At 40.0% G+C, this 24,022-nt stretch overlaps 2 protein-coding genes and 1 long non-coding RNA gene across 3 annotated transcripts; 1 reads left to right on the top strand and 2 right to left on the bottom strand.

The window, feature by feature from the left end:
• Positions 1 to 294: 294 nt before the first annotated feature.
• Positions 295 to 12,151, bottom strand: gch2 (GTP cyclohydrolase 2). The gene is made up of 7 exons (XM_074619562.1): positions 12,012 to 12,151; positions 3,908 to 4,195; positions 2,730 to 2,839; positions 2,456 to 2,511; positions 1,969 to 2,000; positions 1,766 to 1,850; positions 295 to 1,037 (listed from the first exon to the last, which is right to left on the bottom strand). The coding sequence occupies exons 2-7, from the start codon at positions 4,182 to 4,184 to the stop codon at positions 908 to 910; spliced, it is 690 nt and encodes a 229-aa protein (XP_074475663.1). The 5' UTR covers positions 4,185 to 4,195; positions 12,012 to 12,151; the 3' UTR covers positions 295 to 907.
• Positions 10,385 to 23,437, top strand: msh2 (mutS homolog 2 (E. coli)). The gene is made up of 16 exons (XM_074619554.1): positions 10,385 to 10,664; positions 11,018 to 11,166; positions 13,789 to 14,073; positions 14,942 to 15,088; positions 15,917 to 16,066; positions 16,368 to 16,501; positions 16,927 to 17,126; positions 17,586 to 17,695; positions 17,806 to 17,929; positions 19,225 to 19,375; positions 19,489 to 19,586; positions 19,872 to 20,117; positions 21,336 to 21,540; positions 21,621 to 21,868; positions 22,028 to 22,203; positions 23,141 to 23,437. Exons 1-16 carry the CDS (start codon positions 10,457 to 10,459, stop codon positions 23,315 to 23,317), a joined length of 2,808 nt encoding a protein of 935 aa, XP_074475655.1. The 5' UTR covers positions 10,385 to 10,456; the 3' UTR covers positions 23,318 to 23,437.
• On the bottom strand, positions 17,316 to 19,544 carry LOC141758311 (uncharacterized). Its single transcript, XR_012591860.1, has 3 exons — positions 19,407 to 19,544; positions 19,177 to 19,291; positions 17,316 to 17,462 (listed from the first exon to the last, which is right to left on the bottom strand). It is a non-coding gene; the product is annotated as an uncharacterized LOC141758311 (long non-coding RNA).
• Positions 23,438 to 24,022: the final 585 nt, after the last annotated feature.

The raw sequence follows: 24,022 nt of genomic DNA, 5'->3' as shown, positions 1-24,022 counted from the left end.
TAGGAAGTGTAAAATATTGATGGTCAGTGACATATTCTACAGATGTCTAGACATGGAAACTGTAGTAATCTTGCTGATATGATGTTCATATACTGTCAATAGATCACCTTCACTGTCTGTTGCTGACTGTGTTACCTTCATCACAATGATCAAATGTTTTGCGGCTCCAGACAGATTGTTTTTTTTTTGCTTAAAATGGCTCTTTTGATAGTAAAGGTCGCTGACCCCTGACCCAGACCACGGTATAACTCTTATTGACGTCATACACAAAGTAAAGTTGACAACTTTCATAATGTTTCTATAATTTTATTTAAGCAAATATTCTTCAAAATACATGCAACAGCGATCATTGATAAAAGCAAAAATCTGGTTAAGTACATAATTTATTCTACTCTTTAGACTACAGATATAATAATTTGCATCTTAGAAATGTCATATATTACAAAGACTTCATAAATGTATCTATAAATGACACATTACATTTTGAAAATCTGTGTATTTTTAAATAATAAAGCAAGGAAAGATGTAAGAGTAACACTTTGCAAAAGCACCAATGAAAGTCCCATTTAAAAAAAAAAAAAAAAGTGAATATCTTATTGACATGTTACAATATCAGGTTTCATACTTGATAACAACAATATTGCAATGCAAGACTTAAAATATCTACCAAAGGCACAGAGAGTAGGAGTATTTCCTATCATGTTCACAGTGATTGATTTCTGCAGCAGGACTGAAATCTATCAGGCGTCAGTGGATTGATTGGTTGAGCTCCAGAGTTGGCTTGGCTCCTGCATCAAACAGCACCTTTATGTTTCCTGCTATTATGTTTTCTTAAAAGTCAATGCGGATCCACGGTTGCTCTGGAACTTTCGGTGGGCTGCAGCGGCCCTGGAGTGAGTGGCGCTTGTTAGTTGCTCTGTGACAGATACAGGAACTCCTCCCTGGTTTTGGGGTCCTCCAGGTAAATGCCCAACATGGTGCTCGTCACCGTGCGGCTGTTCATCTTCTGGACACCACGCATGACCATGCACATGTGCCTGCAAACACACACACATGGAACATCAGATTTGCAGCAAGTGAGGAGCGAGTAATGCTCATGTAAGCGCATGTACCCCTCAATATGAAACCTGTGACATAGTAGGGCAGCTTTAAATCATACAGATGATGATGAAAGTGGTGTGTGTGCAGTGGTGGAAGAACTACTCTGATCTTTTACTTAAGTAAAAGTACCAATACCACGATGTATAAGTACTCTATTACAAGTAACAAGTATTTAAAATCGTACTTAAGTGAAAGTACAGAAGTATTATAATCAAAATGTACTTAAAAGTATCAAAGTAAAAGTATGTGTTTTGTGGATTATATATTTATATTATATTATATTATATTTGTTAAGTAGTTTTATTTAAATAACTGAATCCCAAAGAGATCAAATTCAATGGGTCTGGAGTCTTTAGTCCCCAGGGTTGGGAACCACTGAACTAAACTACTGATATATAATATAATATAATAGTATTTTATAAACTGATCATGTGTTTTTAGTAGAACTAGTAACTATATCTGTCAAATGAATGTAGTGGAGTAAAAAAGTACAATATTTCCCTCTGAAATGTAGTGGAATAGAAGTAAATACTCAAGTAAAGCACACATACCTCAAAATTGTACTTAAGTGCAGTACTTGGGTAAAAGTACTTAGTTACTTTCCACCACTGTGAGTGTGTGTGTGTGTGTGTGAGTGTGTGTGTGTGTGTGTATGTGTTCTTACGCTGCTTCAATAACCACAGCTACACCTTTAGGCTGCAGAGCCTCTGATATTCCCATGGCAATCTGCTTGGTTAGACGCTCTTGAACTGAAAGAAACAACGGGACATATTATGTGATACCAGATTGCATTTTAAATTCTGTGGTAAACAAGAAGAAAGGGACTGTTGATTGTGTACAAATCGTGTTATATCTTTAGCCGCTTACCTTGAAGCCTCCGACTAAAGATCTCCACAATCCTGCAGAAAGCAGAGCACAAGCAAGAGGGCTGATTAAAGATCAGGCATAATAATAATTCATCTTTTGATAAACAGTCCCTGACTCCCGGCCTCTACTCCCAACTGCACAGACCCTTCGTCTGTGAATGATTCACTCTACAGAACCCTCTGAATCTGCAAAAAACCCAGTGACTCTGTTACTGCTATTCCGGGTGTGATATTTTAGGAAAGGGAGAGAGAAGGACCAGACAGAGAGGCTGTGATAATAACTGGTGATTCCCACAGGTCTGAAGGGATTTTCTCTGTCTGTGAGTGTGCTTGATGAGGGGACTAGATGATGGCCACTGGGCTTAGACTTAATCCTCCAGGTCAATGCGCTGAAATAACAGAAGAACGCAGCCACCCGGCACTAACACCAGAAACATACAGCCACAGTGGCAGCAGTAGTGTGTGATGTGTGTGTGTGCGTGTGTTACCTTGCCAGCTTGCTCAGTCCCACCACTTTTTTGTTGGGAATATACCCGATGTGAACCTGGAGAGAGATGACAGCCAGGTGTCAGATAATTATAGCGAACACGTTAACAATTAAAATGAAGATCTTTACCATGCTTAAAAACACACACAAAATTTAATATTTGCTTTCAACCAGGATGGTACATATTAGCAATTCAAATGCTGACTCTTCAATTCATGCACAACTTAATGATGATTTAAAACTTGCTTTCAACCCACAGACACACACAGCCTTACCTTGCCAAAGAAAGGCACCAGGTGATGTTCACATAGTGAAAACATGTCTATGTTCTTGACAATCACCATCTCGTCGTGGTCTTCATCAAATATGGCGTCGTTTAAGATGTCTGGGGGGGGCACAAACACACGTATGCACACTTTAAGAAATAGCATCCACTTACAGTAAATGACTCACTTGATAAATGTTAGGAAATAGTGAAAAATGTCCATCAAGAAGACACCTTCAAATGTCTTGTTTTAGGCTTTACCTATATGGTTATTTCATATAGATTCTTTATTTATTGAATAATCAGAAATATATCGGGATATTTATTGGGATAGATTTTTTAGGAACACGTGTAGTTTAATGCAATCCAATGCAACTCTCACCACTAAAGTTGAATCAACACATTAAAAGGGACTGTTTGTAACTTTTTACATGTATAAATCTACCGGGTTGGTTTCCCATGCGCACTCGCGTGTGGCTACGCTGTTCAGATCGCTCTTCTGCCTGCCTGCCTGCCTTCACTCACACAACGCGTGCGTTCTCGCTCCACCTCACGTTCATGCGCGCACACTACACACTGCAGAAGAGTTAGTTTAGCTCTGAGAATATCTAGTGAATGTACAGGGGACGTTTGTGCAGAAATAAATGCTGCAGCTCCTCCAGACCAACAGAGGTTTCCCGTGTCTTGTGAAGTGACGGGGTTAGTGACGAGTTACGTTATCGTCTCTGACCAAAACTCCGGTGTCTCCCCTGTTCACTGCGGTAGGAGGCGATAACATTTCAGCCAACACTACGATCAGCATTGATTCATGTAGAGACCTTCGTCTGGTCAGCTAACATTACTGCCAAGCAGGTGAAATATAGAGTGATACTGTGGTTTTAGCTGACGTGTGTCACCTCACTGTGTTGAGCGATGCTTGTTCATGTCTATTTAGCGCGAACAAGCACGAGCCCGACGCTGACTTAACGGCCACAGGTTTCGCTGTTAACAAGCATTTCTGAAAGTTACAAATAGTCCCTTTAAATAATCAGAAATATATCGTGATATTTATCGTTATTGGGATAGAAGATTTTTTAGAAACACTAATGCAATCCAATGCAAATTTCAGCACCATAAAGTAAAGTTGAATAAGCACACAGCTAGATCTCGATAATCGATAATCGATAATAAGATAAATAGAGGACTCACCTTCGATGGTCTCGTGGTAGCCCTTGGTGAGGAACTGCATGGCCTTGGCCGCGCGCAGCGGCGTGCGCAGCAACCCCTGGCGGCTCGTGTCCTCCCCGAGCTCCCGCAGGATGCTCGTGTAGGCGGACTCGAGCGCAGGCAGGTGGGACTTGTCCTCGTCCTCTTTGCGGGACGTCTCGTGTTTGCGGTGCACGGAGGAAGCGGACTTCTTGATGAGCTCCGAGCTGAAGTCCTTGTTGTCGTGGACCTGTCCTTTGCAGTGGCTGTTCATGTTCATGTTTATTAACTCTGCAAGAGGAGGAAGAGGAAGAGGAGGATGAGATGCGTCCTGTTGCAGGTCTGTAGTGGAAGGAAGTGCTCCTGGTCTCTAGTGTGCACTGAGCTTTTAAAGCCCATACCCGGAGCCTCGTGGGCATCATTCTCCAAAGTGACGTCAAAACATTTAGTTTTCGTCAGCAGGTTAAATGTCACCAGAGATCCTCTTCCTCCTCCCATCTAGTTCATCACTTGACACAAACTGTATCATCATCCGTCTCCATTCATTTGTTCTGATCATCCTAAAGTGATTACAAAACAGCTAAGACAAGTACAATGACATATAAAAAACTAAATATTATATTATATTATACAAAGAAAGACAAACAACAAAACAACAAAAAACAAAACAATTATATATTATATAATATATATTATATTATATTCATATATATATATATATATATGTTATATTTATATTATATATATATTATATTTATATAATTAGTTCATCCTAAAGTGATTACAAAACAAGTACAATGACATATAAAAAACAAAATATTATATTATACAAAGAAAGACAAACAACAAAACACAAAACAATTATATATATATATATATATGTTATATTTATATTATATTTATATAATTAGCTCATCTCTTGACACAAACTGTATCATCATCCGTCTCCATTCATTAGTTCTGATGATCTTTCTTTACTAGCAGACAGGCAGAGCTCCTCTCTCTTACAGCAGGCTCATGACTCCACGTGGAGCTCACACAGGATCTCTTTACAGCTAGGCCTATTAGGTCTCTATTAAATCCAATATTACAGACGTCATATGTCCATGTAAAATGCATTGATAAGCCACAATCAATACTTGAGATCACAATGCATGCATGCAGTATTAAAGAGTTCTTTCTTGTAATTTAGCAGGTTATTTTACATGATGTGTGTTCTGCCATGCAGGTACAGTATATAGTAGAGGTTAAATGTTTTCAAATTAGGGCTACAGCCATTATTATTATTTTTCTTCAATTGTGTGATAAAGTGATTACAAAACAGGTGAAGACAAGTACAGTGACATATAAAAAACTAAATATTATATTATACAAAGAAAGACAAATAACAAATCAACAAAAAACAAAGATATATATATATAATATATATTTATATAATATACATAATATTTATATATTATATATATATATATATATATATATATATATATATATATATATATATATTATATTTATATAATTGTATTATGAACGTTGTCATCACTACCGCATTCCATTAGTATATATCCTTATATATATATATATATATATACACATACAGGAATAAAACATATTGTCCACCACAATGCCCCAGAACCTAAATGATGACAAATGTCTTGTTATGACAGCTCGCGGACTCCGATCAGTTCAAAGCCCCAAAGACATTTCATGCACAATGAAAAGCAGCGAATCCTCAATTTGGATTCTTTTTTGTTTCATAAATGAATTAAACAATTAGGCCTAATGGATTCATTTTCTGCTGGGAAACTATCAGAAGAGCCCACACACCAGCAATTTTGTCTCCATTTCTTTGTTGCTCTCAATGGGCCTCACGCAGGAAGCAATATTCAAACTAAATTCCTTGTATTTTTGCTCTTAGTTAAGAGAACATTTTACAAGCGATTGACAGCCCTCTTTCCAAGAAAACATCTTGTTTTCAAAGTCCACAAATGTGCAATGCAAGGAAGAATATGTTTTGAATTTGAAAAACATAAAAAAATGACAGAATATTATATAATAAAAAATGTATATGTTTTAGAGTAATTATAAAGATTGGATTATTAAATTTGTGGGCAATTGGTCCATTGATCAAAGTCTATAAAACACTTGAATGATATTGCGTAAAAATCACATGATTCCTTTGTTTAAGTTTATTTAACAGTAACTCAATTCAACTAAAGTTCTTCTTCTTCTTCTTACAGACAATTCTTGGGGCATGCGTCAGAGTATTTGCTCACGGCATTACACCTTATAATTAAACGTAATATTTAAGGAGTGCCAATAATTTAAAGTTGGATTCATCATTCAGCACTCGTTTCTCCGGATCACGGTGTGTGCTCATGAACAACTCGTTCTTCGGCCTCGGGGGTTGCTAAAGGTGCTAAATGCGAGATTGGGAGCATTTCTGCATTTCTAACGGTGAAAACAACGACAACAGTGCTGACCGAGCTAACAGTGTTAACCTCAGGGGGAACCGGAGGGTGGGTGCTACGCTTCCGTGACTGTGCCGTCGGTCGGGACGGCGTTATCAGCTGTAACCCCAAAGCAGTGCAGAGCAACAGCCTTGAGCTAGCCAGTGGAGCATGCTCACATGCACTAAAAGCATGCGCGGATATGTCAACAAAGCACAGAGAAGCTCAGATTACAACACACACAGAGGGAGAGAAACTTCATTCTCTGCTCAGGTAGACATTACTCCTCTATGTCTTTACATAGCAAATCCCCTTCAGGGCGATAAGAGCGCTCCGCGTTGGGTACGGCATCGCCCTGTCGGGCTTTCTTTCACAACAATAACCGACTCGCTGTACATTATCCCTTACTTAATTGTTATTTCCTTAACAAGACAAAGACTTTTGCTCCGGAGAGCATGGACAAACAATGTATTTTGTGGTGCCAGTGGGCTATCACCAAAATCATTACGATTGATCCTTTGGGGACCATGTCTATTCAGAATTTCATGGCAATCCATCCAGTCGTTGTTGAGATGTTTCAGCCTGAACCAAAGTGGTGGCTTGACCGACAGAACGAAAAACAGACACTAGCGTGGTTAAAAAGTTATTACAAGTAGATCAGGATGGAGGATGAAATTGTGACGGAATAAATCTGAAACAAATTGTCAGTGCTGGTGCGTTAACTGCTACTAACTGAGGAGAATCGAGTTATCACAGCAAACCAGGACAAATGTACTGCCGGGCTCATGACGACCTCAACTGTGATGGCTCCGAGTCGCCGTCCTGCTGCATGTGGTGTGTGATTGCTACGCTGATTTTACAGGTCAGGAATTGGTGTGAAGGGAAAGTTTCAACCCAAATTCTGTCTCCGGATCCTCAGTTATACTTTGGATTCATTCAGTTTTAAAGTCTCATATTGTAAAAAGTGAGATTTTCACGTCTTTTATATTATAAAGCAGGTTTTATCGTTGTATGAATACTGTGAACGTATCAAAACGCTGGAGAAATACACACAGCCCGTATTCAGAAACTGTGCCTTTAAACAAGCCATCAGGATTTCTGTAATTTTGTGATGTCACAAATGTACAGTATTTACACCATTTCACAGTTTATAACATTTAAACATGTTCTAGTAGAACCATAAAATACAAGTATGAACCTGAAAATTAGCATAATATGGGACCTTTAAGACGTACAGCCAAAATGTTAATGATATCATGCTGTTTATTCTTTAATAGTTTGGACTGTGTGTCAGTTGCAAAGTTTGATCTCACTTCAAGATTATGACAAAAATATGTACTTTTTTTCACTGAATTTGTCAGCTGGTGTTATATCTTAATTATATTTGGAAGACAATGGCAAAATTACGCCCTTTGCTCAGTATTTGAGGAAGTCATCTATGTTTTTAACCATTTTTCCTTCTTACCGTTAGTGGTATCTGCAAATAGTTTAGGTTTTATGTGCCCACCATCGGAGATATACACCTCTAAAATACCTCATTATAACAGAAGTGAGAGTAAAAGGAATTGAGTTGATGAATAACTCAAAAGCAATTTGACTTCCCAGAATAGATTTCCCGGTGACTCCGGATATCAGGCAAGGCAAATTTATTTATATATCAAATTACAGCAACAAAGCAATTCAAAGCGGATTACATAAAACATTAAAAGCATCGAGAAACATATTAAAAAAGATAAAATAGAATACATAAAATGGAAAATGAAACCCACCGAATAATAATAATATTAATAATAATAACACTTAAATTATACATAATCTGTAAATCACTTTTAAGACCAAGAGAATAGAGATAAAAAACAAGCTAAAATCGAATAAGAGGGCAATAAAATAAATATTATACAAACCTCACTGTGAACAGTTTTGATTTGAACTACAAAAGAAACAGTCCTATGTTGACAATTTCTGAGAAGAAAGTAGATTCAATAGGCTAATATCTTTATTCACTAGCTAACTTGATGTTCTAATCTAACGTTATTTAGATCGATAATTAACTTACTACTTATACAATAGCTTCACTGCATGCACTTGCATCGGCTTATACCAGTTTCTGAGAGAACGTTGCTTTCTTTACAGGCAAAATAAATGAAAATCATAAATCTTTTAAATACAAAATGGTATATTTCATGACCGATCAGGCTCCATTTCCATTTAGGGAGCTCCTCACGGCTCTGTCACATTTGCCTTTAGTCAATATAATCACTTTACATTTTATGACCTGCCAGAACACATGCAAAATGTGGTTTGGGTGGTTGAAAGAAATGAAAGAAATTTGCGTTAGGGCTGTCGCGTGAAGGAATTTCCCCTGTGGGGAAAATGATTGGCATGTGTTGACCTGAAATCAAACTCTTTCTTTCTTAACATGATAAGCTTTTATTGATACCCAGAAGGGGGAATTCATGGAGATCAGAGGGTTGGGAGAGGACATTAATTAATTATAATATGATACACAGTAACTGAGCATTTCTAAGACCAGCGTTTCTCCTGAAATAACCTTTTCTGTTTAACTCAGTATCACGGTTAAGTCATACCACACGCAAACATTTTGGTGGTTGACAATGGAACAATGTCTTGTCCTAGAAGCACGTTGCATGGGCTGTTGCTGATGATATTCGTCATGCATGCGGTTTCTTGGAAAATTGTGTCAGATGCTGGAGAATGAAAAGGGAGCTGATATTTCTCACATGCGGGCGTGTAATTAACCTTTATGTTTCAATCAAGAGTTCCAGCTGTGTCTATTAGGAATTTCTCCTCAGCTGAATTGAATTATTATTTGTTTTCTTTCTGCACACACTCAAAGTCTTGTAAGTATACCCAGCAATCGTATCACTGAGGGCATGACCTCATTTTCAATGATGTGGAGAGTACAATAAAACAAAATAAATAAACACAGAACATAATTAACAAGAAGCAATCAGCCAGATAACAATAGAATAATGTTAAAAACAGTCACATTCAAGAGCGGAATAGTTTGTAACCATGGATTTAAAGCAGCAGTGGGTTGAAATGGAACAAATATGATTTAAGAAAAGTTATTTTTATAAAACGGTCACTATATCCTGACAGTGCATGAGTAGGGTAATCAGAAAAAAAAAATCATGTTCCTCCGGTGCTCCTAATAGTATCTGCAAGATTTCACAGACCGGAGTAAAACAACCAATCAAAGCCGAGCTGGAGCCTTGCCGTCTCTGAGCAGCTCACTCACAAACTCCGATCAAACGGTCAAACTAGGCAGCGCTGATCAAATATTAATCAATATTCTGTTACTGTAATGCCTATTTCTCTCCTCAAATGTTTTCAGAAACATCTTGTAGTGTACGGTTTAGCTGTAAAATTCAGAAAGTTTATGACCCGGCAGCCATGTTGAGATTTTTTTCCCTGTAATATTACGACTTTTTTCTTGCAAAGTTATGACTTTATTCTCGCAATATTACGACTCTTTTTCACGCAAAGCTATGACTTTATTCTCGCAATATTACAACTTTTCTCGTAACATTACGACTTTATTCTTGTAATATTACGACTTTTTCTCGCAAAGCTATGACTTTAGTCTCATAATATGACTTTTTTTTCTCGTAAGGTTATGACATTATTCTCGTAATATTACAACTTTTTTCGTAAAGTTATGACTTTGTTCTCATAATTTTACGACTTTTTTTCGTAAAGTTAATACTTTATTCTCGCAATATTACGAAATTTTTTTCTTGCAAAGCTATGACTTTTTTCTTGAAATAGTATGACTTTATTCTCATTAAATTACGACTTTTTTCTCGAAATCTCAGATTTTTTCCCCCCTCAATGTGGCCCTAATACTCTGTCGTAATTATGGAATTTTTTTCTCAATGATGCCAAAAATATTCTGCCTACTGCTGCTTTAAAGCCATAAATCAATACTCCTCTACAGCAGGTGGCGGTATGCACCTTTTATGTTGCTCTGCGATCCTCAAATAAACACAGAAGAAGAAGAATCTAGTTCCGCTGAAAATTCCAAAAGAAGAATGACGTAATTTCCTGTTTGGCTCCAGCGGTGGCGGGAGATTCCAGCATGGCGGTGCAACCGAAACACAACCTGTCCATGGACAGTGCAGCCGAGCACGGCTTCCTGAGCTTCATCTCCTCCATGCCGGAGAAACCAGACACGACTTTCAGAGTGTTCGACCGGAACGATTACTACACCGTTCACGGAAAGGACGCCTTATTCGCTGCGAAGGAAGTCTTCAAGACCAACGGGGTCATCAAGTATCTGGGCTCAGGTAAGCTCTCCTCTGTAGCTAACCAAGTAGCTGAAGCTCAAACTGTTGATGCATAAGAGGCTTTAGCTGCAGCTGCAAGCTAAGATAGCTGCAGATGCATCCATATTAGTCCTGCTAAGCTAGCTAGCTACTGTATGTGGCGTCATGGGGAATAGGATTTGCTTTGTTTATTTGTTTTGCACAATTTAAGTCTATAAAACATAACAAATAAATGAATAATATACAGTGCTGTGTGTGTGTGTGTTGCATGGAAGTGTATGGTTAGTGTTTGTGAGGAGGATATTGATTTAAATATCTATAAAGACTTCTGGGCAATCGTTTCTATCATTAATGTGGTCGTGTTGTGTCTGCAGGGAGTCGCAGGCTGGAGAGTGTGGTGCTGAGCAAGCTGAACTTTGAGGCCTTTGTGAGAGACCTGCTGCTGGTGAGGCAGTACAGAGTGGAGGTCTACAAGAACCACAGCAAGAACAGCAAGGAGCACGACTGGAAGATCGACTACAAGGTACAACAGTGTCACTCTAGCACATGTAGATGAGCTATGTTGTTGTTGTCCTACTGTAATTGTGCCAGTACTCCATTATGAATCATGTGTGCTCTGTAGTGTACTATATAAAGCTTTTGTTTTAATTAGCAACTATATATATACACACTGTATATACCAGGGGTCAGCAACCTTTACTATCAAGAGAAATTTTAGGCAAATAATAAAAAAAAAAATCTGTCTGGAGCCCCAAAACATTTGAGCATTGTGATGAACACACTTTGTAGTCTAGGTAAAAAAGTCGTAATATTACGAGAATAAAGTCGTAATATGAGAATAAAGTCATAACTTTACGAGAAAAAAAGAAAATAACACCTAAAATTACTACTTTATAATGTTATGACGTCATTCTCATAATACTACGACTTCCTCTCACTTTCTTATTTTTTCCCCCTCAATGTGGCCCTAATACTCCGTCGTACCATAGACCTACAACAATGATAAATAAAATTGTAAATGTAAACAAAAAACAGTTATTCATTTCCACTAATTTTTAAAAAAATCCACAGGGAGCCACTGGAGGCTCCGGAGCCGCAGGTTGCTGACCTCTGGTATACACTATATCGTTTATTTAACCCCGGTAAAAACTCATTTTTATCCTTCCCAAGAGCGACCTGGCCAAGAGGGCAGCATGAACATTGTTACAACAATAAAAACAAACAATACAAGCAGACAAATACAACTGTCACACACCACCAAGTAAACAAACATGATGTCCAGATTGTACGTGACACAAAAACGGCTATAACACAAACAGGTAAATCTCAAAACGATTCAGTGAGGAAATCAAGAGCAATCACACTGACCTGGAGGGGCAACTTTCTGACAATTTCACGTCCTTCTATAAATTATTACAGGAAGAACGTGCGTATTTAAAAGCTTTTCCTTTACCAAGTTCTGTTCTAACCTTTGGAACCAACATCTGTAGAACATTGTGAGAGCGCAGGCCATATTGATTTAGGTTTGTGCACATGTCTGTACACAGATACGACTTGATAATTTAGCCCTGGGCTGTTCACACTATACACATATGACCTAGGACTGGGTGATATGGCTGGAAGTATCATGTCCAGAGTACAATTAAAACTGAATAAATACACACAAACAAAATAGTTAACAAGAAAACAAACAGACAAAAACAGACCAGTTACATTAAAGAGTAGAATAGTTGCTCATCATGGTTTTATATTAACCTATCGGTTCAGTTCTGTTATAATATATGATGGCAAGTTAAGGGCTTTAGAAATATAAACCTGTCACATCCTGCTGTTAGAGATGCCCAGTGTAATGGAACTATATAAGGTAGGGCTGCACAATTAATCAAATATTAATCACGATCACAATTTTGGCTTCCCCACAATTAATTGAACATGATCACTTTTGATATTGACGTTTTAAAATGCGCGTTCTGCTCATAGAAAACTCTGCTGCATGCACATCAAATCAAGCACTTCCTAAACTAACAGCCAGCCACCAGCCTGTGATCCAGATGTTTTGCCTTCACTTTTCGGTTATAGATATTATCTATACAACCAATGTGTTTATGATTAAATTAAGAGCATAAAATTGTTTATCTAGCCTCTTATTGTTGTTAATTTTGCTCTCGAAGTGCACCAGATTGAAGCATTTAACTTTAAATGTAGCTAAAAAAAACGGTAGGGTGAATATTCCTGTATTTTTTCATACTGCAATATATATATATATATATATATATATTTTTTTTTTCTGCTATATATATTTTTATTTTTTATTTTTATTTTTTCTGCTATATATATATATATATATATATATATATATAATATATATATTATATAATATATATATTATATAATATATATATATTATATAATTTATATATAATATATATATATATATATATAATATATATTATATATTATATATAATATATATATTATATATATATATATATATATATTATATATATATATATATATTATATATATATATTATATATATATAATATATATTATTTTATATATATATATATATTTTGGCGATTCATTTAATTGATTAATTGTTGCAGAGCAAGTTGACTATTTGTGCTTTCACAAAATATTTACATAATGACATTTTTGATAAATAATCATCAGTAATGTGGATATAATGACTAAATAAGTAACAGCAACTAATAGAACAGCTAGAACAGTCTGGTAAGTTCAGGAAATTATATCACTTTACTGTAATGCAGCCTTTAAAACCAGGAAAAGACAACACTTATGCCATATTATGAAATCCAAAATCTAAGACGATATTTAGTCTCATATCCCGATATCATGATAAAAGTCCAACATGTTAAAATACATCTGCAGGTCTTCAAAAATCTTATAAAGCACTGAATTCAGTTCCCTCAAAATGTGAAACGGATGATATCTACAGAGAGTTATCACCTGAGGGAGAACATGCAAACTCTACACAGAAGGGCCTCAAGCTGGGTTTGAACCTGCAACCCTCTGGCTGTGAGGCGACGGGGCTAAAAACAATCTAGATAAACCAATAAAATAAAGTTCTTGTTTCTCTCTTTCTCTCTGTTGTCCGTCGTCCGTCTCGCCCGTTTCCTCTCAGGCCTCTCCAGGAAACTTGACTCAGTTTGAGGACATTCTGTTCGGCGGTGGAACCGGAGCAGAGGGATGCGCCGGAGTCGTAGCCGTGCGTCTTTCTACGGGAGCCGACGGACAGCGCGTGGTCGGGGTCGGCTACGTGGACGCCGCCCAGAGGACGATGGGGGTGTGCGAGTTCCCAGACAACGAGATCTTCTCCAACCTGGAGTCCCTTCTCGTCCAAATCAGCCCCAAAGAGTGTCTCTTGGTCCAGGGTGAATGCAACACCGACGGCACTAAACTACGGGAGGTATGTGTGCTCCATCTGAAAGAAACGTGAGTCACTGTTTGTTCAATATATCAACACAAACAAGCAAAATCACTCCGTGGGGTTGTGCAGTTTTGACATGCATATTTGTATGTATGTATAAGGTGTCTGCACTTCTTGGAAAATCCTGAAACTGTAAATTTAAGATAGAGTTGGACCGAATTCCAGCAAACCCTGATTTGTGTTTCGGGGACAATCACAACCAAAGCTGCCTAAAAGTAAATGAACACATTCTTCATAGGCTTTAATATTTGATATTTCCGCTTAGTGTACTTGTGTGTTTGTAGTACTGTATTTCCTCATTGCATTAATATATTCATATCACACATGTAGAGGAACCCCCTGGCCACTTTCACACCAAATTTGGGATCAATCAGAGCTTGCATTATGAAATTACATGAGTTTTGGTGTAACATCTCCCATTCGGCTTGGGAGTTTTGTTGTTGTGGTGTTTCTCTCATGTCGAATCTTTCCTGCAGTTACAGTTACGTCAACACCCTTGCTTTAAAAGGATTTACATAATTTGATTAAAACTTGCAGGGATGTGGATATACGGCTGCGCTCAGACAGATGTGTGAAAAAATGCGTCGTTTACCCGACAAAACGTCATAAATGAAGATAAGATCATTTCCAGGGTTGTAAAATCAGGTTGTGCAGAGTTTAAGAAGTATTTAATCTCACGGATCTGTCCGTCAAACTGGACTATCTGGATTGTGTTTCATGTCTCGGTGCAACCTGAAACAACATACCCCCCCCCAGCAATGGTTGCATTCTTTGACGCCCGCTAACGGTACAGGCAGGCAGATGTATGGTGTAAATAAGACATTTCTGTTACTGTGTGTTTGTGTAGGTGGTGCAGCGTGGCGGCATGCTGGTCTCTGACAGGAAGAGAGCAGAGTTCAGTAGCAAGGACATGGTCCAGGATCTCAACAGGCTGCTGAGGGCCAAGAAAGGAGAGACGGTGGCGAGCAACACGCTGCCCGAGCTGGACAAACAGGTGAACTAAAAGAACGAGCTCTCCGACACCCCAACAGTTCCACTTAAATCATCCGTCACACATGAAACCATCGAGAACATCACAATACAGATGTTGAGCTCTGTTCCCAGGAGGGAATATAATCTCACTGTTAGTGTAACAAAACACTTTCAAAAGGTTAGACATGTGTAATCTTGTTCACGTCCTGGTTTTTGTTATTTAGATTTGTGCATTAATGCAGTTGGGGGTATAAGTTTTGGTGAGGAAAAACTGTCATGGCCATTTTCAAAGGGGTCCCTTGACCTCTGACTTCAAGATATGTGAATGAAAATGGGTTCTATGGGTACCCACGAGTCTCCCCTTTACAGACATGCCCACTTTATGATAACCACATGCAGTTTGGGGCAAGTCATAGTCAAGTCAGCACACTGACGCACTGACAGCTGTTGTTGCCTGTTGGGCTGCAGTTTGCCGTGTTATGATTTGAGCATATTTGTTTATGCTAAATGCAGTACCTGTGAGGGTTTCTGGACAATATGTGTCATTGTTTTGTGTTGTTAATTCATTTCCAATAATAAATATATTCATACATTTGCATAAAGAAAACATATTCGCCCACTCCCATGTTGATGAGAGTTTTAAATACTTGATAAATCTCCCTTTAAGGTACATTTTGAACAGATAAAAAAAATTATTAATTACGATTAAATATTTTAATTGATCGACAGCTCTAAATCTAACGTAAAAAGCCCTGATTGGAAGCTTTATCATGCCCTCCTGCAGTCTGCATATACAGTACAAAATCAGATTAACGTCTAAATGGCGATCTATGTGCGGTGTCATTCACAGGTGGCGATGTCGTGCTTGGCTGCAGTGGTGCGTTTCCTTGAACTGCTCTCTGACGAGTCCAACTTCAACTCCTTCAGTCTGACCGCACTGGACCTGGGTCAGTACATGAGGCTGGACAACGCTGCCGTGAGAGCTCTTAACCTCTTCCAGGTCAGTGACGGGAACCAGGTCATAGAGGAGTAGTTAACCTGCATGTCTTTGGACTGTGGGAGGAACCTTAAAGGGATAGTTTGGGTGTTGTTGAAGTGGGGTTTTCTGAGGTACTTATCCACAGTCGGTGTATTACTTCTAGATGATGGTCGGCACGCCCCCATTATCGAGCAAAGCCAATACACTGCTGTGGACGGGGACGGCAGAAAAACATTTTAAGCACCTAAAAAAAGTCAATATTAGTTTAAGTGTACGCTGTATTTGTCTTTGAAACAGGCTTTTTGAATTGTTCCCCCTCCAGGGATCTCCTGATGACACCAGTGGAGCTCATTCATTGGCCGGTCTGTTGAACAAGTGCCGCACGCCGCAGGGCCAGCGACTCGTCAACCAGTGGATCAAACAACCGCTTATTGACAAAACCAAAATAGAGGAGAGGTAATTACAACGATGGGAACAAAGTTCTGAGGATCAAACATCTGTTTAGTCTGCAGCGGATCGCCTCAGGCCGGTTTCAGGAGCCAGTTAAACTCGTGTATCAATGATTTTAACCTTATAAATGTAATAGTTTTGAACCAGGATGTCAAGTAGTTGGATCAAGAAGCTTGTGAAAAATAAATTACATCAGATTTAGAGGCTAGGTTTCTACGCGTTAAAGGGGAGTCTGTAAATGAGAGTAGTAGTACGGTCTAGACCTGCTCTATATGAAAAGTGTCTTGAGATAACTTCTGGTATGATTTTGATTTGATGCTATATAAATTAATATTCATAGGAGAAATGTTGAGGATAGTCTTGATGCTTTTACATGTGTGTACGTGTGTGTGTGTGTGTGTGTGTGTGTTTGTGTGTGTTTGTGTGTGTAGGCTGGACCTGGTGGAGAGCTTCGTGTGCGACTCTGAGCTCAGGCAGACTTGTCAGGAGGACTTGCTCCGGCGGTTTCCCGACCTTCACCGTCTGGCCAAGAAGTTCCACCGTCACTCTGCGACGCTGCAGGACTGCTACCGCGTCTACCAGGCCGTGAGCCACGTCCCTGCCCTCGTCACAGTCCTGGAGAGATACTCAGGTACACACAAAGCTGCAGTTAACATGCAATTCATTCAGTTTTTGTGTTATATTGCGAATTTTCGCAACGAATAGAATAATAAAACGCATCAGACTCGGTGTGCAAAGGTTTCTGTGCGTAGCGTTTTTTATCGGATGACTGATCAAAAAAACGCATACGGAAAAATACAGACTTTGTGTGCAAAGATCTTTACTTGTGACTTGCAAAACAATGACTTGTCCTCACCTCTGCCTTAATGTGTTGCGCCATACATAACACCAACACCACCACCGCACCGTACTGTTGATACTTAACAGGATGACTCCCTGGACTGGATGTTGCTCGGACCAAATCCTTCTGTCAATTGATGCTAAAGAAATCTATGTATTAGTAGCCTGCATACATACTGCACAGTACAGTGCATTCATTCATCGTCTGTTCATACTACCTATTGATTTCTGATGTGTGTTTGTGTTGTAGGTAGCTACGAGGTTCTGTTGGAGGCGGTGTTCCTCTCTCCTCTCAGAGACCTGAACAATGACTTCACTAAGTACCAGGAGATGATTGAAACCACGCTGGATATGAACCAGGTCTTTGCTTTAGTATTTTATGTACGCATGTACAATGTAAGAATATCGCATCTCTACAATTATTATCTAATTCAACATGTTGTTTATCTTTTCTTGCATGTCGCGTGCAGATCGACCACCACGAGTTCCTGGTGAAGGCGTCGTTCGATCCTGTGTTGAGCGAGCTGAGAGAAAAGATGGACGCGTTGGAAAAGAGCATGCAGGCGGTGCTGAACGCTGCAGCCAGAGAACTAGGTCAGCCAGAGGACTCGGGTGTATTTATGTAACTGACAGATATCCGTTTGATGTTGAATTTTGTGAAAAGAAAGAAAGGAGTGACTGAACGCACGTATCTGCTGATGAGTTTTTAAAGCGTGGTGTGACAAAAAACGGCAAAAAAAGAAAGTCAGTTACACTGTGCAAAGACATTTTTTTGAGCGTAGTAAATTCTTCCTCCAATACCTCCAACTGAAAGACTGAGATTATAAATCAGACTGACTGTCAAAACTAAAACGACATTAAAGCGGACATATCATGTGTCTACCGGCCCACAAACTCTGAAATACGACAACCCAGTCAGTCTTTTGTGTTGATTCAACAAGCCATTCAGATTTCGCTCCCCTTCCTAATATCCTTTGTGAACATTAAAGCATGTAAACATGTTCTAATAGAAACCCAAAATACAAGTATGAACCTAGAAATGAGCATGATATGTCCCCTTTAAGGCCCAGACACACCAAGCCGTCATCAAAGAACTAGCGGCAACGAAGGCCGACCTTTGAGTCGCCTTTATCTTGGCCAAAAAAGTTGCACTCGAACACACCGCAAAGACTACAGCTGACGACCAACTACCACGTGGTGGTCTGTGTTTGTCATTCAAAAAGAGAAACCAGAAGACCGAGGAAGGTGGATATAGAAGCCGATATGTACGTGAAACAAAGCGGCGTCTGCTGACGATTTTCACTCTCACTCACCACTTAGCTTCATTCCAGATGTTCATGTCGCTTTGAAAATATCCGTGTATTGGAATGATCAGATGAAGATGAAGATGAAAAATGAGAAGAGCCTTCTGTGTTTTTCCTTTACTCGTTGGCTTGCTTTCCTCCCTTACATTTCTCTTCTCGTGCACTGATTCGTTTAAGCTGAACAGCCAATCAGAGTGATTTCTCTCACCGATGAGCTCCGCCGCTGATTTAACATGCTGAATCGGCCCAAAAAACTGACATGGGCAAACTAGAGCCGACGGTGCGGAACACGCTGCAGAAACTAGGCCGACATACGCTCACTGTCCGACGGCCGACTGACGGCTTAGTGTGTCGGGGCCTTTTAAAGATGTGAGCTAATTGTCTTTATCAACAAGAAGATTAATTAATTATGGTTAGTGCAGGCCACAGCTAAACTAAGGATGTCTGGTAACGAACAACAAAACTAACATGCTTAATAAAGTGGATATATTACTTGCCTTTAGGGAGAGAAACATCTGGGTTTTCTTGTCGCCTTGCCTTTTATACTCGGATGTTTGTTTGAATTTCAGCATCTTTGTGTTTCAGGTCTGGACGCCGGTAAGACGGTGAAGCTGGAGTCCAACGCCATGCTGGGTTTCTACCTGAGAGTCACCTGCAAGGAGGAGAAGGGTCTGAGGAACAACAAGAAATTCACCACACTGGACGTCCAGAAGAACGGAGTGCGCTTCACAAACGGGTCCGTCTCACTGTGACACGCACACACGCACCTAATGTTTGCCTCGGATAGCCGCGCTCCTCCTGTCAGCTGATGGTCTGTTGTCTCACATGCGCTCTGTCATGTGTTTACAGTAAGCTGAGCTCTCTAAACGAGGAGTACACTAAGAACAGAGAGGAGTACGAGGAGGCCCAGAATGCCATTGTCAAAGAGATCATCAACATCGCCTCAGGTGAGGAAATGTCATCACATGCTGCTCACTGTGTCTCGTCGGCGTGGCATCAATTTGACAGACAGAAGTTGAGATGATTCCTTACTCGCATGGGATCTTGTCTTATGCGACCTTTTAGCAATTGATTCACATTTTCTACACAGACCAGTAAATCATACACCGCTTTTAACTTTTAAAGAGTTTGCCGAGATTGTGATCACATGGCGTTCTTTCATCAGATATTAGTTGTTTTGGTGCCGTCTCTGTGATGAATCATTTAAAGCGTTTAACCTTTTGAACCACCAGGTTACGTGGATCCCCTGCAGACGCTGAGCGACGTGATAGCGCAGCTGGACGCGGTGGCGAGCTTCGCCGTGGCGTCCGTCTCGGCTCCTGTGCCGTATGTTCGGCCCCGGCTGCTGGCGGACGGCTGCAGGCGTGTGGAGCTGCAGCAGGCCAGACATCCCTGCATGGAGACGGACGCGGACACCGCCTTCATACCCAACGACATCACCTTCGCCCAGGGAGAGAAGAACTTCTATATTATAACAGGTGCAGAGAGAGATGACGCACTTCATGTGAAATATCTGACGTTTTTAAAACACTTTCATCTCAATGATAACGAGAAAAATATCAAAGTTAAAAAGAGAGTGAATATGGGAGTTATATTTTTCAGAAACCTCAAATCAATACTTGTGTGTCTGTTTGGACACGTTGCAGCTCTTCTGCCCCCACGTGGCCAACAAAAATAAATGAATGCAGCTTTAAAAGTTAAAGAATAATTCCGTACATCGTACGACTTATTTTAATTTTTAACTCATCCGGCAGTTACGGAGAAACATTAACAAACATTTGGAGTCGTGTTTGTGTCCACCTTATGAATGTAAGTCAATTATTCACTCTCTTTTAGCTAGAGTTCTTTCCGATACCAGTATTGGAAATACGTCCGATACTGCCCAAAATTCGGTATCGGCAAGTACGCCAGTCTACGCTCCGATCCGATACGTCAACCAAGAAAAAAATTAACTTGTTTAACTGGAGATCAATTCTTCTTCTTCGCTGCTCCAAAATAGCAGCCTTCACTGTGCTGTCACCCTAGATCATTATCATGGCTGCCACTGGCAACTACTGTTTTAGAGCAGCGAAGAACTACTGATTAGATAGGGATGCTAATTTAGAATTTATTTACTGACAAGATTAGTATCAATAGAATCAAAACAGTTAAGTTGTGGGTCAGGCAGCTAAACAAACAGCTGTAACTCATTAAAAGCTCCCTAAAGCTGAGAGGAGCTGCAGATTTGGGTGATAGTTCTCCACTATGAGTGACCCCTTTTTAGGCTTTTACACATGCAGGATGGATGACATCACATGACGTTGCTTTCTTCCCAACTCGTTCTAAACGGTTGAATAGTGTTGAATTGGTTAGCAGTTAATTTAGATCCCTGTCTGTCATACCTACTAGATCACCAGTGACAATGTCCTGGAAATGTTCCCTGGACAGAGGGGTCGGGAGTTTCCAGTCTCCTTTTCACCCATTCCATCGATTCAGTAAACACAAACAAAGAAGAATCACTCCGTGTCGTCGTTGATTCGTATAATCTTCACGGTTCTTCAGAAACAAAAAGAAGAAGGCTCAAAAGTTTAGTTCCTCGTCTAATTCTCGCGTTCGGTTCCTTATCTGGAGCTAAACCAGGTTAATTGTTGATATCTGTGAACGAGGAGATTTGACAAAACTCGCTTACACGACTCTCCTTTCTTTTTTGTCTGCAGGACCAAATATGGGCGGCAAGTCGACGTTTATCCGCCAAGTGGGCGTGATCGCTCTGATGGCTCAGATCGGCTGCTTTGTGCCGTGCGAGAAGGCGGAGCTTAGCGTGATTGACAGCGTCCTGGCCAGGGTGGGAGCGGGAGACAGCCAGGTCAAAGGAGTGTCCACCTTTATGTCCGAGATGCTGGAGACGGCTGCCATCCTGCGGTAAGAACAGACGCCACACTTACAGCTACAAAGATGATACATGAGACTTTTTCTCATCGCCCCCGTGTCGTCCCCTCCAGCTCGGCCACGGAGAACTCCCTCATCATAATCGACGAGCTCGGCAGAGGCACGTCCACGTACGACGGCTTCGGTCTGGCCTGGGCCATCAGCGAGCACATCGCCTCCAAAATCAGCTGCTTCTGTCTGTTTGCCACTCATTTCCACGAGCTGACGGCGCTGGCAGCGCAGCAGCCCACCGTCCACAACCTGCACGTCACAGCCCTGACCTCCCACAACACTCTCACCATGCTGTACAGAATCAAACCAGGTCGGCACACAACACACATTAATGCAGTTTTGTTAATTAAAGCGTATTTCCTAGCCCTCATATGGATGTAAACTGATATAAAGTTAGATCTATTTTGTTGTTTCTCTGGACTATGTAAGTGTATAAGACATAAGAGTAAAGTACTTATCGTGTGTTCAGGTGTGTGTGATCAGAGTTTTGGGATCCACGTCGCCGAGCTGGCGTGCTTCCCGCCATCGGTGGTTGCCATGGCGAAGGAGAAGGCGGAGGAGCTGGAGGAGTTCCAGGAACCTGCGGGGGAAAAGTCGGAGCAGGACGAAGAGCCGGAGGCAAAGAGACGACGGACAGACAAACAGGTAGGGCTCGATTTTCCAGTAATCCTGCTGAATATATGGCAATGCATCAGTACCTGCATAGTCTGCATAGTTGATGGGTGGGTCAAGGAAAAGATTAGAAATGCTTTGAAACGCTTAACTTGATACAGAAGGTGAGATAAGAAACTGTTTTTTATCCCAAATGTAAAGATTCTTTGCATCGGTAGCCTCTATTTATTTGCCTGTTTTCAACATCAGGCCAAGTTGTTTACATAAAGTTGGAGTAGTAAGAAGTAATATTAGAGGAAAACACTCCATTATAAATTCAAATTTGACTTAAAGCTGCACCAATCACGGAGAGGCAACTATACATGGAATAGTATGACATCAAAAATTATAAAATTTGTCACAACTTTAACTAAAGTCATAGTATAGCATGTCAAAAAAAGTCATGGTATAGTAAAGTATGTTGTAAAAGAAAAACATCATAGTATAGTATGTCAAAAAACATGTCCAGAAAAGTCATCGTATGTCATAAATTGGCTATAGTATGTCGTGAAGATATAAAAATAAAATTAGTAGCTTAAGCTGGGAAATCAGCCGTTCTAGCGGTAGAGCATCATAAAACACACTTCAGTCAAACTCGACATAAACAAAATAAAACTCACCTAAACTGTCTTTTAGTCTTTTAGTCTTTCCAACATTCACCACCTCTGGTTTTTATCAAAATTAATACTTATTTCACTATTAAATGTGATGATACGCTGACTCTGCACATTGGTTTCCCCTGCTGCGTCCCTCTGCTTCTCTCGTTCTTCGGAGGCAGACCATTAAATTAGCAAATTAAAATGAAATCGCCCCAAAAAAAATAATTAATAACCGACAATGTACTCAGCCCAACCCAACCGTATTTCCTACTAAAACAACTATATAAACGTACTTGGTCATGACGCTGAAACCTCTGTTTTTGGTTCTTCAGGTGGGAGAAAACCTGATCCAGGACTTCCTGGAGAAGGCGAAGTCGCTCCCTGCTGACACCATGAGTGACGAAGAAGTGAAGGTGGCGCTGAGGAGAATGAAGAAGGAGCTCGTCGCCAAAAACAACACGTATATCACAGAGATACTTTCACGCTGCGTTCCCGGGAAAACGGCTTGATTTTCAGGCTCACATTTGTGTTCTCATCATGGCCAACAAAGGTCAAAGTTCATGTACTGTAGACAACCACACTCGAGCGCTTAACACTGTATAGTTTTTCAATAAAGAATCATTTCTGGATGTGTTTGTTAGTCTGTTTTTTCTTGACTCAAATACTGACGTTTTTCAAGATCACATTTCTTTTGAAAGAAATTCTGATCGAGTTTTCGCCGCAGGTTTCCACCTGGCACTGCTGGGCCGTGCACACCGGCTGTGACCGCTTCGACCTCCGCACGGCGATTACGTCATTAACATTATGGTTCCCTTTATAACATTGGGTTTAATCCAGAAATATTGCCAAATGGGTGCTTTTGCTTTTCAGTTCGACAACAAATCCTTCGCCATCGTCTTATCTGTCAACTCTCTCGTCTCCTGCTACTCTGAGCTGAGACTCCCAACAATTTCAGTTTGTAGCGTCCGTCATCCGACTATATATTAATAACACGGCGCTGATGCGTGAAAATTAACTAAATGGGTTTCATTTCTACAAAAAAAGGCAAACCGACATTGGGTAGGTAATGTAAACGGTTTGTGCCTGATTGAAGCAGGAGCTAAAAATAACATGTATATGACAGAGACACTTTCACGCTGTGTGAAAACGACTTGATCTTGAAACTAGGCAACCACACTAGAGCACTTACATTGCACAGTTTTACAATAAAAGTA

The sequence above is a fragment of the Sebastes fasciatus genome, chromosome 20, assembly GCF_043250625.1.
Source record: "Sebastes fasciatus isolate fSebFas1 chromosome 20, fSebFas1.pri, whole genome shotgun sequence".
Lineage (NCBI taxonomy): Eukaryota > Metazoa > Chordata > Actinopteri > Perciformes > Sebastidae > Sebastes > Sebastes fasciatus.
The sequence above is the reverse complement of the archived record's forward strand: the minus strand, read 5'-3'. Positions and strand labels throughout refer to the sequence as shown.

Coding starts and splice junctions, on each gene's coding strand:
- gch2 (XM_074619562.1), bottom strand. CDS start 4,184: ATGAACATGAACAGCCACTGCAAAGGACAGGTCCACGACAACAAGGAC. Junction 2,840..3,907: donor CTACCACGAGACCATCGAAG/GTGAGTCCTCTA, acceptor TGCCCCCCCCAG/ACATCTTAAACGACGCCATA. Junction 1,038..1,765: donor GCTGTGGTTATTGAAGCAGC/GTAAGAACACAT, acceptor GTGTGTTTGCAG/GCACATGTGCATGGTCATGC.
- msh2 (XM_074619554.1), top strand. CDS start 10,457: ATGGCGGTGCAACCGAAACACAACCTGTCCATGGACAGTGCAGCCGAG. Junction 15,089..15,916: donor TGCCCGAGCTGGACAAACAG/GTGAACTAAAAG, acceptor TGTCATTCACAG/GTGGCGATGTCGTGCTTGGC. Junction 17,930..19,224: donor CGCTGCAGCCAGAGAACTAG/GTCAGCCAGAGG, acceptor TTTGTGTTTCAG/GTCTGGACGCCGGTAAGACG.